At 40.5% G+C, this 16,784-nt stretch overlaps 1 protein-coding gene across 2 annotated transcripts in view; it reads right to left on the bottom strand.

Annotated features, from left to right (window-relative positions):
- Positions 1-273: 273 nt before the first annotated feature.
- Positions 274-16,784, bottom strand: part of LOC137982325 (uncharacterized) — a 28,499-nt gene continuing 11,988 nt past the window's right edge. The window contains exons 9-20 of one of the 2 annotated variants that reach the window (XM_068829401.1): positions 15,870-16,001; positions 13,789-14,030; positions 12,923-13,028; positions 11,957-12,211; positions 10,518-10,775; positions 9,202-9,465; positions 8,334-8,594; positions 6,615-6,881; positions 5,451-5,723; positions 4,331-4,597; positions 2,752-2,988; positions 274-2,081 (exon numbers count right to left, since the gene is read on the bottom strand). In XM_068829401.1, coding sequence (XP_068685502.1) covers positions 1,528-2,081; positions 2,752-2,988; positions 4,331-4,597; positions 5,451-5,723; positions 6,615-6,881; positions 8,334-8,594; positions 9,202-9,465; positions 10,518-10,775; positions 11,957-12,211; positions 12,923-13,028; positions 13,789-14,030; positions 15,870-16,001 — 3,116 coding nt within the window. In that variant the 3' untranslated portion in view covers positions 274-1,527. The remainder of the gene's footprint in view (positions 2,082-2,751; positions 2,989-4,330; positions 4,598-5,450; positions 5,724-6,614; positions 6,882-8,333; positions 8,595-9,201; positions 9,466-10,517; positions 10,776-11,956; positions 12,212-12,922; positions 13,029-13,788; positions 14,031-15,869; positions 16,002-16,784) is intronic. The other variant, XM_068829402.1, reaches the window with a different exon arrangement.

Genomic DNA, 16,784 nt, shown 5'->3' with positions numbered 1-16,784 from the left:
ACGAGGACGAGAATGAGTACGAGATTCGACTGCCCGTTTTCAGCGAAAATACTTAGAAGATTCATAAGCCGGACGATAAATCTTATGTAGGTTGCTCAGTTATTCTTATTGCTGGTAACGTAGCCTTTGTGCTGATCGAAATATGCCAAAACTGCTACCGCATTGTTGACTTGTTTTGACACGACGACATTCTTGAAAAACCTCGTACTAAAATGACGACGATATCACGTTTCCCCAACCTCCCCCCCCCCCCAAATGACGCCGGTTTGCGCGCGCTCACTGTTGTTCTATGAGAAAATCTCGTACTCGTAGTCGTTCTCGTCCTAGAATCTAAAGCTCTCTATTGATATATCGAACTCGGCCTATTACCTCCAAAAAGTAATGTAATGAGGCTTGACAAGAGTGAATTAGATAAGAGTGCTGTTATGGCATGGGTGGGCTCCCCAGCACGGTCACAAATGAGTCTATTTTTAGAACACCCGTTCCCGCGAAAATCATGTCCCTGAGAGAACATGGCAGAAGCAGTCACGCGTGAAATGGCTTCTTCTGATTGGTTACAATTGACGGCCCTTTGTTTGTTTCTCGCGCAAAGTGTATCTAAAAATAAATCGATTTGTGATTGTTCTGGGGAAAGACCGCAAAGTGATAGATCAACACTCTTATCTAATTCACTCTTGGGCTTGAAAATTTAAGGCCAGAACAAATAGAGTATTCCAAGAGCTTTCAAAGCCTTGCGCTTTTTTCTCAAAATTCAATTATATTTTTTTCCTCGCTATAACATTATTGTTAGCGTTAATATACAAAACAATTCTTTATAAAAATATTTAACAGTGAAAACACTCAAGCATCTCTTTTGATAGCAATGATAGTGCTGTAAATGATAGACTCACGTTAGAATTTAAAGTAATTTACCTTAAATTCCTTAAATACAATATGACTTAAGTTCCTTTAAACTAACTCGGAATTAAATAATGTACAATATTTATAAGAAACGTGAATAGAAAATACCAAAATGCTCCTCTTAATACTTCTTCCGTTAAGGAGAATGGAAATACTAATTAATTTTACAAGAAAATCAACGTTTTCTTGAAGTCTCAAATCTTAAATTGCTTCTTCTCAAGGGAGGCTGAAATGATTCTTGTAAACAGAATATAGCGCTAAAAAAAGCCAAACAGAGTATTTTGTTCCACCGGCAGGTGTGTTTGAATAACGAAAACTGAGAATGTTTGTGAATAATGTCTTCCAGTTAGTATAATATAGGAAACACACTTAATTAACTAATCTCTGTCAAAATGCCCGGGATCATTTCAAGTTCAGTTCAGCAACTTGTGCATTTAACTGCATTGCAGATAAATGAACTCGTGTTTTTTGAAAGAAAAACTAGAAAAAGCGGTTTCATGTAAGTATCGAAATTGTAACTAACGAACTTTTTCAGCCTTCCTTTAAATAGCTTGGAAGCATGAAAAATATTTGTTCCACACAGACCGAGACAAACTAGTCTATTTCTTTAGCAAAATCTGTTTTTCGTCACCGTTGTGTCCTAGTATTGTTTTTCATAATTTCCTCCATCCAATTCCTGAAATAAAGAACATTCGCAAACACTCCTGGATCCCCTTGATCCATACAACCATTTTCACTCCAGCTCGTAATACCGAGTAGGAACCAACGCCCGTCGCGCTCACAGGTCAGCGGTCCTCCGCTGTCTCCTTTACATGAACCTTGACTTTGTCCTAATCTCCCAGCGCAGCGCATGTCCGTTGTTACTGGATTAATGTTACGGAAATGCGTTTTACACACGTCGTGGTCCATCAGGGGAATGTTAGTTTCCTGAAGGATGTCCACCGACGATGCGAGAGATCCTGGTTGTCCCCAACCAGTGACATAACAGCTAGTATTGGTTGGAAAGTCTGTGTTCGTGAGGCAGATGGGCGACACATAAGCATTGAATAATATCGGTTCTTTGAGTCTAATGAGAGCGATGTCGTTTTGTAGCAGGGAGAAGTTAAAATTTTCATGTATAAAAATCTTGTCCACTGGAATGTTTTGTTCTCTTCCTTCTACGAGATCTCGATGGTGTTCCCCTAGTAACAGGTAATCAAAAACAGAACGTTTCACCAAACGTCTTATGCACTTTTTCAATGTGAAACCTATTAATGCTTGATACAAATTTCGGGTTTCTGTTTTCTGCTTGCCTTCTCGGTCTTACTCGACTTTGCGAGATCAGCAGAACAAAACAATCCTTCATCTTTACCCGGCTATAATGATCTCATATATTACCAAACTAGAAGTCTGTAAGTTTCGATCCGCAATGGATGTCGGCCCATCAGTTTAAGGTATTATCTATTTTTACAACATCTACAGTTGTACTGCTAGATTTTTTGCTGTAGCGTGGGGTTGCTTCTTAGTTATCGTAGCAATAAGAGGTGTTGTGGTCTCCAGACCAAATCGAACTGGCCATTAAGAGTTTGTGTCGAAAGTGGTCCATATGGTAAAGGTAAACATACACCTTATTTAACGTCGGTAATTCCTTTGCCCTCTAGAGGGTATTCTCCCAGGAAGCCGACGGAACAGTATATGTCAGTACTAATTGCACGTGAGGAATGGTTGGTAGAATTATGCAAACGTTCTTCCTTGATAAATCATGGTGTCCCTGTGGTGATGAAGTCATGGTGATGATGGTGATGAGGTCATGGTGATGATGACGATGATGGTGATGATGATGATAACGACAACTAAGCAAACAAAACTTACCAACAGTGACATTTAAATTAGTTGCCGCTAGTAACTTGTGTTGCTGTTGAATACAATGCGCTGCAGTGACAATCCAGAAGTGACCCAAGATGGCGCCGCCACAGATGTGAGGGAAGCTTTCCATGTCGTCAAAGTATCCAATTTGCACCTGCCACGGCCACTCCCCCGGCACAGCAGCCACGCCTCCCACTATCTGAGGTGACCAGGAAACGTACATTCGCTTGACACCACAGGGTCCTGCAGCAAAAGTGGTCGTAAAAAGATTAAAATCAACGAAACCTTTAAGGATCTTTTTCAATAGGCCGCGTTGGGTCATTTCACAGTTAGGTACGAAGAAGAGGAAGCAAGAGACCGTATTCATAAATGGCGGCTAAGAAATTATTCTCCTGTCTTTGTGTTAATCAACCTCACTAGCTAGCCTCACTTTGCAGCAAAAAGTCTTTTGGATTTTGTTCGTGCTAACGAGGCTAGTGAGGATGATTAGCATAAAGACAAAAGAATAATTTCTTGGCCACCATTTATGAATACGGTCTAGTGAATGAAGAACCTAGGTGTAGAGAGAGATACTCAGCCATAGGCTATATAAACTCAACGCGTTATTTCTTAGGACAAACAAGTTACGTAATGTTCCTACTCCGCTCCGCTCACCGTCCGCACGTGAACCAATTATACCATCATGCATCACTGCATGTGACAATCAACACTAGGCCCGGGTACTCGGTGGATGATCGGATAAACGTCTAGTTTATGCCTTCAGTAAGGAATACCTTGTTGATTAGATGGAAATTTCACGTCACCTCGATTTTTCAGCAAGGAAGAAATCCCTCGAAGGATTCGGAGGATCCTTCTTCAGTTTGCTTATTTGTTGTCTAAAAGGCCGTGGTGATTCTCAGTGGCCTACCTAGAAACCGGTTTAACTTTTCGCCACGATTAGCCGTTAATGCAACTATAAAGGCTTTACTTTATAGGGTTATAGGGTAAAAATAGGTTTACTTAATGAATGATTAAACGAATAAACGTAGTAACAACTGATCATTTGAATATTCTATTGAAAATAGACTGAGTAATTCGATCTGCAGTTAACAGAAACTAATGACAGCTAGTCAGTAACTATAGTTAATAAGTAATTCGTTCATAACTGTGTGTCAAGTTGTAAACCACGTCGAAGCGAAATAAAATGTTGTAGTTGTTCTTGTAGTTGCTAAAAACAAGCTTGTATGGATAATTACGTATTGACATATTCACAACCACGCTGGTTTAAATTGCAGAATAATCACAGCTTCTCCGTTTTATTATTTCAGCCTGAGATTACTCAAAATTCTGGCCTTTTACGAAAACTCTATTAGCAAATGTTTACTCCGTAAGAGTGGTACTGCCTAGGTGGGAATTGAAGCAAGAAAATATGGTTTCAACTACGTCGATCAGATCAAAGAGGGTCATCAAACGTTCATGATCACGGAGGCCTAGTGTAAGACAAAAACAAAGATATTTGTGTAACTGGAGATCAACAATTGGTGGATGACTTGCTTATTACGTTCTCTAGCCCTATGGAGACAAAAACAAAAAAGTATGAACTCACCCACAAAGGATACGTTTAAGGAAGTTTTTTCTCCCCTGCCATAGGCGTTGTAAGGCACACAGACGTACAGCCCAGCATGTTCTGAAAGCGCACGTGTTATGTTCAATACACCAGACGATGAATTGGAAATCAGGCTCCCATTGTGGTAAATTTTGTACATAGTAACCGGAGGATTGGCATCTGCAGTGCATCTCAATATCACGGATGCATTGATTACTCCAATGTTATCAGGGATGGAGGCTTCTAGTCTGGTATTTAATGGTTTATCTGCAGGGATGAGAGGATTTTAAGGCAGGTTAGTACTGCTCTCAAGCGTAAAAAATAGGCCACGTATAAAACACTCGTACCTCTGCCTAATAAAGGTCTCATCCTCTATTAGTTTTGAATGTTAAGATGTCAACAACGAACTCTTACCAATAAAATAGCAAGTCTGTCCAGTCACGTGACCAAATAAAACCAACAATTCTCAGTTAATTTAGTCTACACCATAGGCCCAGTTTTAAAAATACATTTATCGCACCTTATAGCAGCTAAGCTGAAAAAGTAGATACGTGTGGTCCTTCGGAACACTGATAACTCAATTGAACCGCTCAGCCTTAATAAGTCTAAGAATTGTTTAGTGTGTGGTTACATAGTAGTGAAAAGACCGAAGAATAGTCCTGTAGAGAGATTACGACATCGTAAGTATAACGTTTTGTCACGTGATCGATCTTCAGTCAGGTTACTGCTGGTGTAAATCACTCACTACCAGTGAGACTGATAAAGCCTTAGAGAATAAGCCGAAAATATTACTTCATTATAATGTTATATTACTTTATGAGTCGTAAACGTTTATCAGTGATGCAGCTCTCTCAAATCTGAGGCATTCGCTGAGGGGAATGGTCCCTGCTAACACGTACAATTTTAACAAAAGAGTTTTAAACTTATTCGGAGTTTCGAAGCTACAATTCCAGGCAGAAGTGTTATAAAGTGCACCGTTGCTTGTTGGTTGGCAAACATATAGGGGGTATAAGGCAATTCTCACTCAAACCAAACTGCCATTGTTCCCACATGGTAGGGGAGGAGTGCTAGCCATCAGTCCCACAACCTTGAATGATGTCTGGAATGGTAGGATACTCACGCAAAATGGCCAGTACAGCAGAAGTCGTGTCAGGAAGTCCCAATCCATTATCCGCCGTACAGATGTACGTTCCCTCATCACTGTGACCAACATTTTGTAGAACCAGCTGCTCACCGGGTGGAAACACTAAACTACTGTCTTCTTGTTTACTCCAAGTGATTTGGGTTTTGAGATCCTCGTAGGGAAAAAAGGATGTTGCATTGCAGAAAAATGATGCGGTTCCAGTTTCGTTTATGGTTACGTTTTGAGGGAAAGAAATAATAGAAAAAGCACCTGGGGATAAAAAAGGTTTATTAGAAGATAAAACATTGCAAAAACTTAAGCATACTGCAAAAAAAGTATGGACTTCTCATTAAGCACCAAGTAGTATTAGTCATCCAGATATCCATGCATATGCTCAAGAACTAGAGTAACCATAGCTTGATCAAGGTCAGTCTAAGACAACAGATACGAAGGAGATCTGTTCCATAACCAAGTTATTCTTCTCAACAAATAGTTTCTAGTCAGTGGTAACATTAAACATCTTGTCATGGAAACAGCTGTTGACCGTGGAAAAACAATTTCCTGTGTTCTCAAGCGGAATTGATCTTTCCAATCTTGCAAAAACGAAACTCCCATTTATAACACTAGACGAACTAAACAAGGATAGTTCCAGATGTGAGTGGTATGTTTTATCAAGACCCTGAGATGATTCAAGCAACCGTCACCTTGTTATAATCACGAAAAAAAGTGGTTAAACCTTGCCCTTTCCTTGACAGATTGATTCCCGTTTAACTGCAAGGAGCAAATGGGAACGAACACAAAGCACATCCCAAGTGACTTGTCTAAGTGGACCTTTGGATAGGCGTCCAATTTAAATGCAACAGATGTGTGACCCCTCCGAAAGAAAAACTGTTCCGGGAATCCCCCAATTTGTATACCGACTGATTGAACGGAAAGGGGAGGGATGTGGCTAGAGGGTGTCTTTGAGAAACTTTTGTTGGTTAAGTGAACGCAAGAGGCAGGTAATACATAATTTGACATCCGATTGCTGCCTCATTTTCTGAGCCAAGTTTGTCCAACAGTGTGGCTAGGATGCTCCATCAATGCGACATCGAAGTCTCGAGGAAATAACACCATTTATCCTACCAAACGTTCGTTATAGTGTAACTGTTAAGTACTTACCAAAAACAGTGACAACCACGGAGCTGCTTGTCCCATTTCCCAGACTGTTGACTGGCAAGCAAAGGTACGTTCCAGCATCAGAATAACTAGCTTTCTGAATCACGTGCTTTCCTTTAAAACTGGTTCTAATCAGCACACCGTTTCGATAAAACCGGTATTGGCTGACAGGTGGGTTGGCGTCTGTGGTGCACGTCAGGGCAATTCGACCATTGCCTCTAACAAGGTTGTTTGGTCTATCGGTCGATAGTCTTGTCGAGGATGGAGCATCTACGAACGAAAGAGAACATGTTAAAGGTCATAATAATAAATGACAAGAATCATGACCACTTTAAATGGGATTGTTCGTGCAGAATAAGTGAAAATTGATGAAATGCTGCCTTTTCAATGAAACGCTGCGCACCCAAGAATAGACCCTTTTCATAAATGGCGCCTAAACAGTACTTTGTACATTCTTAGCCTCGTACTTATGTTTCCAGACAAAGGATTCTACACATGAATGTGAGGCTTAGGATGAACATTGCCAGTTATGCAAAGGGTCTATGAAACTTAAGGACCCATGTTGACCCAAAAGACATTGCCCGCTTGTGAAATAGTTCCAGCGTTTTGCTTGAGTACTCGTCGGGTGATTCTGTGCGAAATTCAACGCGGCGCAGAATGCTTTCGGGTAAACATGGGCTCTTAACGAACGATGGTGTATTATTCACTAAACTTGAAAAATTAATTGGGTTTTCGCCTTTGTTGTTGTCATAATACCACGAACATTCAAATTTGGAAAATACTGTTAAATGTAGCCAAAAAGCCACAATGCAAACAAACTTGGAGATTAAACTTTCCAAGCATTGCATAAATTTTATTTCAAAGCATTTTTTTGTTAACTATGAAAGCATTTTGAAAACTTTTCATCATTGAACATTCCATTGCACACCGATGGTCTAACTAGAATTTATCTGGATTAATACATTATTGATAGGAGGGCAGCATGACCCATGACCCAAATCCCGATCTCGGCTATTCCCTGGCTGGGTCAGGGAATTAATCTATACAACTCGCTATGCATACGCATACATACGCATACGCATACATATGCATACGCGGCCGACAGAAGGCTTGCTTTAAGAGTTGTTCTCTCTAGCGACACAAGCACAAGGATAAGTAGCTTATGCTAAGTGAAAACGAACGTCGACATAAGCGTTAAATCAACGAAGGCCCCAGCCATTTTGTTCACATGCTCAGAAGTGGGGAATCTGCAAGGAGTGTCCTTTCATTGGCAAAACACAGCCAAACGTAGTAAATTTCCGTGTGCTTGTGCCATGCTTCGTTTTCACAAGGCATACTGTAAGGCGAAGGCAAGTACCCATAAGGAAATATTTTGATCTTTGTACTTGCCCATGTGTGTATGGTTGCGAAGAGGACGTTTTCACGGTGAAACAAAAGTTGTTATGCTTGCGCGAGTGCTTGCGTCGCTAGTGAAAACCAGGCTTTAGAACACTACGGTGTATAAACAAAAGAACTTCACTTGTTAATTGATCTATTGATTAATTGAGCTGTCCTTATGTGGTACCAAAACAAAACGAGACTATTTAACTAGAATGCCAAAAACAAAATAAAACGATGTTTCCGATCATTTTTTCGCAGGTCCTTACAGTTCGTTGCTTAGTTGAACGTTCTTTCAATGTAAACAAACAAACAAACAAACGAGCAGAGCAATGACGAACTTACACAGCACATCAAGGTAAGCTGATTTAGACGCCGGCTGTCCCACTCCGTTGTTAGCTTCACATCTGTATTCCCCACGATATGATCGGTCAGCAGCTCTTATTGTTAAGAGGTTCCCATAAGCTACTATTACACCATCTTTGACTCGTATCCAGGTGAGCTGTGCTGTTGGTCTGCCTGTTGCATTGCAGAACATTGTCACGTTCTTCCTCTCAATTTCTGTGACAGTAACATTCTGTGGGCTGTGGACTATGGTTGGCGAGGCTAAAAACAAAAATATCCGCTGATTACAGGTTGGTCTAAAAACAAGGACTGATCTTAACGTACGATACGATGACAAAAATTCTCGGATTTAAAGGCCCACCTTAAACCGACAGGTTTCTCGACCGTTTCTGTTGGTTATGGAAATTAGCATTGTGGATCGTAGTGATCTGACTGGGTCAATTTCAGCTTTGGCGGGATATTTTCATATGTGAAAATTGTTCCACGGCGTTAGTTTAAATGAAACGAATTAAGTTCTGCTTTTCATCGCCAAAAGAAAACAGCTTATAAAGCACTTGAATAACAAGGAAGGGCTTTGGCAGTTTCCGTCCAAGGCATTGACTGATGAGACATTACAGAATTTAAGCAAGGACAAAGACGACGCGGCTACAAGAACGTTATCATCAGGTACTCGCATCCTCTGCATGACCTCCAATTTAGTCATGTGTCGTTGTCAAGGCGAGAAAAGCTAAGAATTGTGACAAAATGTAAAACGCACGAAAGTGGCGTACAAAGGCTTTGTTTTCGCTAATTAAGCCAAATTTTTTGTGGCGTTCTCGTAGCCTTCGTTGTTTTCCTTTCTTAAACTCCCTACTCCGCATTGACTTACAGAAGTCCAGCTCCACTGACGCTTCGGCGGTTACGTTCTCTCCACGCACGCTCACTGCTGTGCACTTGTAATTTCCAAAGTCCGATTTGGCGACGTTTTCTCTACGGAGAATATTTCCCGAGGGATAAACTTTGCTGCTGTCTCCAAACTTAGACCATGCTATTGTTGGTGGAGGGTTTCCAGTAGCATTGCAGAAAATCTCGAAGGCTCCGGTTTCGTTTACGAGCTGATGAGGTGGAAAAATGGTAGTGATACTCGGTGGCTCTAGAAATATCAAAGGAACAACATTAGGAAACATTCAAAACGTACTGACTCTAAGCACACCCGGCCCCGATCATAAAACAAGTAGATACACAATGTAACCTCGATGCCCTGAACTGAAAATATCCCGTGCCAAACATAGGTGAAGCTAGCTTGGGCACACGGGTTGGTAAAAGGAAAGGAAATGAACTTTATTTAAGTGTCTAGTCGTTCTAGCGCTGGAGCACTAATTGGAGCACCAAACGAAACCCACATATGACGCCGGATCTGGGAATCGAACCCGGGCCACAATGGTGGGAGGCGAGTGCTCTAACCACTGCGCCATCCCTGCACCCAATTCCCAAATGGTTTCCAAATAAAGCACTTATCTTCATCTGGATTTCGTATGTTGAAAGCATATTGCAGCAAAAATAGATACTCAAGTCGCTTTAAACTTAGTAAACAAGTAGCACCATTGGGATATGGGGGAAAAGTGCAGCTATCGCCAGATCGATTTCATTGCTCGACAATTAATCGGAAAAACTAAAGGAAATAAAGCAAAGGAACTTTATTTAAGTGTCTCGTCTTCTAGCGCTGGAGCACTAATTGGGAATACTGTAAACTGAAATCAACACATTAACGCAGATCAAATCAAATGTTGGTTTTTGAAAACCGGAGTACCCGGATAAAATATATCACGCCACGTCTGGGGATCGAACGTAGGCCACGTTGGTGGGGGCGAGTGCTCTCACCACTGGACCATCCCTGCACCAAGACATTACCACATCAAAGGCATTTTTCATGCTTCACTTAAAAAAGAACTTTTTCCCTAAAGCGATGAGTTATTTTTTGAGCAGTTTTGGTGGCTAAAAATCATTACCGATTCTTTGTAAATTGTGTTTCACAATATAACGTTTTCTGGGTTACTTCTGATCTATAATCAGGTCAATGCGAAAGCATAACTTTCAGCTACAATTAAAAGCCACAGGGGCAGTTTCCTCCAAAATTTAAGATTAATTAATTCGTCTGGTTTCGAGGAGGACTTATTGTTTTACCTTTTCCCATATATCACTCACCATATAACGCCAGTATGATGCTGGCTTTGTCCACACCCGCAATATTGGAACAGTTGCAGTAGTATTCTCCTTTGTCTGCCGCCGTGAAGTTCTCAATTACATAGATGCTCTGATTGGCATTTATGAAATGTCCCTCGCGGTAGAAATGACAAAATGGCAGAGGAAATCCACTAGACAAGCAGTACAGCGCGACATTCTCGCCGAGTGCAACCGCGTTGTACGACAAGTTTGTTGTGATGACAGTGTCTGTAGGACTTCCTAAATACAAAAAAAAAAAAATAAAAAAAAATAGCACTTAAAGTTTATTCGGTTTACACCCACCAAAAAATCCATTCCAAATGGATCACAATTTAAGAATCTCTCTCTATCGACACAGATTACGAGTGCAACGTTGCAAACAACGAACAGAGAGCATACTAATATTTGAAATTTCATCTGGAAGTTGCAGAGAGGGAAACTCAAAAGGACGCTTTCTTAAGGAATTATCATCTGGTAAAATTCAACAACCCTCCACCTCGGAGACCACCTAGTAAAGCTATTGCTACTTAAGCATAGGAAACTTTCTTCATTCCTCTAACGCCATCTAAATACCTCAAGAACACGTTATCGTTCACCGTGGAAGTAAGGACGACGCCGACGGCTACGAGAACGCCACGCCGTGCGTTTTACATTTCTTTGCCGTTCTCGTCTAAACGACGACGTGAAATGATCAAATTTGAGGTCATATGGAGGACGATAGCACCTGACGATGAATTTTCAATTTTCTCTCTAAATGTCCATACCGTTCTCACCAATTTTATTCTTGGAATGTGTACTTACACTTTCCAAGCCGAGAGACTTAGAGTAATCGCAAAATTATTACAGTAACGGGAAATAATATTTTTAGACAACGTTCTCGTAGCCGTCGTCGTCGTCGTATTATTAGGGAGCTTTAGCAACGACAACGGCGACGGCAACGAGAACGTTACAAATTTGCATATTCAGTGGGCAAAAACAATAGCTTTGCGCGCCCTGCACGTGCGTTTTTCATTTTTGTCCATTTTTTTGCCGTCGTCAGCAAAGCAACAACGTGAAATAACCAAGTTTGAGGTGTTATGGAGAACGTCAGCACTTGGAGATAAATTTTCATTTTTCTCCTCTAAATTACGCGCCGCTCGTAACGGTTTCATTCCTAAGGGACTGCCACACCTTTGTCATATTAAAAAGCTTGGAAGAGTCGCGAAGTGACCGCAGTAACGTGAATTTATGTTTTCACATGACGTTCTCGTGCCGTTCCCGTCGTCGTTGCTAAAGCTCAATATTTTCTAGATGACATGACGTTGCTCATAAAGCCCAGTCTTCATCGACGATCCTATGACTAACCGCCCAGTATGGACCTTCAACAATTTCAATAATCTGGTTTTGAAGATTAAACCTTGAAGACAGATGTGCTTTCTTACCTTCAACCTGCAGCACTATTGCCAGTGTGTGGTTTGACACAACATTTACAGCTGAACACTGATAAGTTCCGCCATCAGCTGGAGAGATGCTTGATATGGTGATGTTGGCATATCCTTGTCCTTGCAGTAAAACTCGGCCATCTTTCTGCCATACGACGTGTGGGATAGGCAGACCAGTTGCTGTGCATCCTAAGATAACGCTTTCACCAAGCTTGGCCTTCCGGCTTGGGGAAATCCAAACTATCTCTGGTTTAACTGAAGGAACAAGAGACGACAGACAACGGTAAGGACCTCTCTACCAAATTCTTTTATAAGTTAAATTCGTACATTGAGCAGCTAAGCCTGAAGATTCCTAAAGCTTCTAAAGGCTCAAAGTGACCACAGCAATTTAGTTCTTCCCACACCAATAAGATAAGCAGTGTGGTTCGATACCGGGTTGAAGTCGCAAATTGATTTGCATCGCCGTTTTCAAAGAACTATCAAGATGCAAAGCAGTGTGTGACGCCAATCGAACCCATTCCCCTTCAAATCAATAAAAAAGTGAAACAACACAACGTATTTGGGAGAATTTAGGAGAATAAATAAATTGGAAAAGTTTGTTGAGGTGATAGGCACTTTAAGAATGCGACGGTTTTGAGCCCCGGAGAACAATCGGAAGTAAGCTGTTTTCCTTTTTACCTTGTCTTGACAATACCATTTTTATATTGTTAAGTATCTCTTCAAAATTAGAGATCATTAGTTTTAGAATGTGGTATAGCTTACTACCCTGGCATGCAAAATGTTCACTTCCGGTTTTCGTCCGTCGCTCAAAAACGTTGATGTGCTTAAACTCCCTAATAAGCAAACAAGTAATCTCTTTCTTGGGCGAAAACATGACAACAATGACATAACAAGCTCAGCAAGGATTTTGAGTTTTTGACTCGTTCATAACGATTGATGTGAAGGTGTAGAAAAAAACTACTCTACCTAAAGTTTCAGCTGTTTTTTCGCATACTGTGTTCTCTAGAAATTCAAGGTCGTCGATAGCGATGTCACTGAAAGCATCATTTCCAACCACGCCTTCGAATTTTACCTGTGAAAAACAAGCAAACAATGGAACAAGAACATGTGAAAAAAATAACGAATTTCGCATGTTTGAATTCAAGTTCACATTTTTGACGAGTCTTCCCTCGTGAAACTCAAATCCTAATCTTCAATCATTATAATCCATATACACGGCCACAAAATTAACTGCTCTCTTCAATACCATCACTGAGCAGACAAAATGACAAGAGCGCAGGCTTAAAATGCATCCACTTCCCTGATTCTGATTTGCTAAGAAGATTTTGTTCGTTTTCTGCGACAAGCTACTACAGAATATTGAATCGTGAATACCAAACAAGAGATATTATAATGTTGCTCACTATGAAATGCGCAGTTAACTAGTTGATAGTTGGTTTGCAGAGCCCTAATAAATCCATTCGGGTTCTCCAGTAACTTCGAGTTCATGTCACGTCTATAAGGTCTTCCATCTAGAATTGTTGCAGTTTTCGTTGTCAACAAACTCCTTGGTTGTTTAATATTATGATAAATGACAAAATATCTATAACTAAAAGGTACGGAAATACAGCTATAATTATGAAAGATAGGCATTAAACAATGGCGGGCTCCGGTATTAAAGACACAACGACGGAAAACAAGGAATTTTCGTATGCTACGAAATATCCGTCTGTGTTGGGGTGGAATACTGGTGGTAAAAAACTTGAACAGATAAAGCTGCTTCTTGAAGGAATAAGAGCTTTGGCAAAATTAGAGAACGCATAAGATAAGACTTTCTCGTTGTAATTCCTTACCACATATATTCCATCATAGTTAAGCGGAAGGGTCGCCTTGTACCAATTGTTCCCTTGACTTCCCGAAATCTCCCACAAAACTTGATCCCCAACTTTGACTCTGAGGGTTTCAATGGATTGTCCGTACATATGATAATAAAACACCATACATGTAGCATTTCCATTGCTTTGTATCTTGGGAGACTGGAGTCGAGCAACGGTACCCCTAATTCTTCCAGACGACTCTATATAAAAGTAATATCCTGCAATGCAGAAGATAGTTCTCAGTGGTGGATTAGACTAAGAATGTTTATAGGAAAAAAGCAGGGATTTCAGCAAAAGAGTCGATTACTGAAATGAAACAATGTTTTAAAGAGGGTGGCATCAGGTAGCTAACACAAAGTTAATTACTGTGGCCTTCTCCTCGTAACAATGTAAACTCAAATCAAAACAAATCAAATCAACTGTTGGTTTTTGAGGAGAAGGGAAAACCGGAGTACCCGAAGAAAAACCTCTCGGTGCAGAGTAGAGAACCAACAAACTCAACCCACATATGACGCCGAGTCTAGGAAATGACCCTGGGCCACATTGGTGGGAGGCGAGTGCTGTCACCATTACGCCATCCCTGCACCCTAGCGGTCTATTGACGTCTTTAGGGCCTGTTGCCACCGTGTATTCAACCATCAGAAACATCGCCAGCCGGTTATGGGATACGTTATTGAGACCATTTCAAAAAGAGCAGTCTGCTTACCATTGACAAACTTTTAGTTCAATGAAATGTCATAGATGAATCTAACGAAGTTTGATTCAAACGCAATTAAACAACAATAACAATAATAATTGCGTTCGACAAAGGAGAATGCACACCTAAATTTCTGGGTATCCCGTAGGTTACATAGGGTGTTCTGTGCTGCTATAGCGAAAAAATTGAGTTGCGTTTGGACACACATTTGCCTCGATTCACATGGGGTCGACACACATTTGCCTCATTTTAATGTTAAGAGTCTGTGGCAATTTCTGAGGCACGTTTTGGGATGGTTTTTGAAAGTCATTTCCTGGTAAGTAAAATCGCCTATTATTCTGCTCTCGAGCTGAGTCAGAGTCTTGGGGAAGTATATGTGAATCCTGGTAGGAATATTCCAAACAGCAATGCAGGAGTTTTGTACTCGACCGTTTCGTTTTCGATGAAGACATTATCGTCATGCCGTCAGGCTAAATCAAAGGAAATGCTAATCCAGCAGTAAATTTACTGACGTTACATCGAACCAAATGAATAAAGCTTGTGGTCACAAAATAAACGTGCCGAGTTATATAGCTTCGCGTCTCAAATTGAATTACCCGAGTCGTGTCGCTGAGTGGCCAAAGCGCTATTTCATTACTGCTTGTAATTTCTGTTCAGAACAAGTTATCCTTGTGGCTCGATGTTTACAATTGAAAGACACAAGATTTGCCCAAGCGAATAGAAGCAACACACTCGGTCAATTCATTGGAATAAGCATTCGTGTTAGTCGCTCACACAGTCCATGCAAGGATTTGATAACCGATTTCTATGAAACGTGTTCAGTTGGGAGGCACTATGCCTTTGACTTCTTTATTGCTTAACTTTCTGTTTCCTCTTTCCTTAGGTGAGTGTACAGTAGCATATTGTTATATGTTAAATATTCCTCTGTTCTCCCACGAACAATCATTCATAGCACATGATTTATGTTCTTTTGTTGTAGAATTATCGAGCAAGATATGTAAATGAAGGTTACAGATGTCCTATCCATGGATCACAAGAGAATACGTTAACACTTTTGCACTTCCTCAGTGACAAAAAAAGCATGTCGAACGCACTCTGTTAATCTGCGATTACTCCTAGTAATAATAGATAGTTTGCAACCAATCCCTAGAGACACAGAAAACAGTGATGTAATGTACAATTGCTGCTGGACAAACAAAAGGAGATAATGAGAGACCTTTTGTTTTCAACCACCAACATGGCGGCGATGACGTAACGTGAAAGCCACCTATAGGATATTAATATTAATATTATTGATATTAATATGAATGATACTAATAAAAAATAAAAGAGACAATGAAGATATATCCCCCAAGCTTACCAAAGCCGGTATGGTCCTCTGAAGGCCCTGTTCCTATCGATGGTGTGGAGCCAAGTTGACGAGTCCACGTAAAGTCCGCAGTGAGGTCGTTATCCCAGCCGCAATACCAAATGTCAAAGTTGCAACTTGCATCTAAAAACACAGTTTTAGAGATTGGAATATACTTTACCTATGCCATTAACACTCATAATAACAACTTGCAAACCTTTTTCTTAGGGTTTTGTTGTTTTCGGGCAAAAAAATAATTATATTCCGTGTTATTGACAACGCATTTGTATCTGGCGCTGGAAGTTAAGATATCAATGATAATTGTAGCTAAAAGAGACATTAAATAAAAATTTCAGTACAGATTGCGTTTTAAACATTAAAACTTCTGTCTCCATCCTTACGGCTACCTGAAGTCAATAATAGGGTAAAATACACTGCGTGAAATGAAACGTGGTCATCATTCCCACGATCGAAACGTTCATTCTCCTAAAGTACCATGGATTTCTTTGCTATGTAGTCACGAGAATGTGGTGTTATATCAACATCACACCTCTTAAGCTCTAATATTCTTCACTCCCAATACCTATGTGGCAGACATTTCATAGAAACTGTGAGGAAGATTGACGTACCGATCACTCAAGGGAATCAAGAGTATGGAACACCATAACGAGATTTAATGGTTACGTGTTGTGTTTTCATCATGATGTGTTGAATCAATTTGGCATAACAAAAAGAAGTCACCACACTCAACAATTGCGATATCAAGTAACGTCACGTGATAACCACATAAAGGGAGTAAGTCGACACGTCATAAAAGAACCTCATCACATAAAAAGTAACACGTACGTCAAAAGAAGACCTCAACACATCATAATGGAAACACAACAGGTAACCATCAAACCTCGTCACATAATGACAAAACAACAC

This window comes from Montipora foliosa, chromosome 13, assembly GCF_036669935.1.
Source record: "Montipora foliosa isolate CH-2021 chromosome 13, ASM3666993v2, whole genome shotgun sequence".
Classification (NCBI taxonomy): domain Eukaryota; kingdom Metazoa; phylum Cnidaria; class Anthozoa; order Scleractinia; family Acroporidae; genus Montipora; species Montipora foliosa.
The sequence above is the reverse complement of the archived record's forward strand: the minus strand, read 5'-3'. Positions and strand labels throughout refer to the sequence as shown.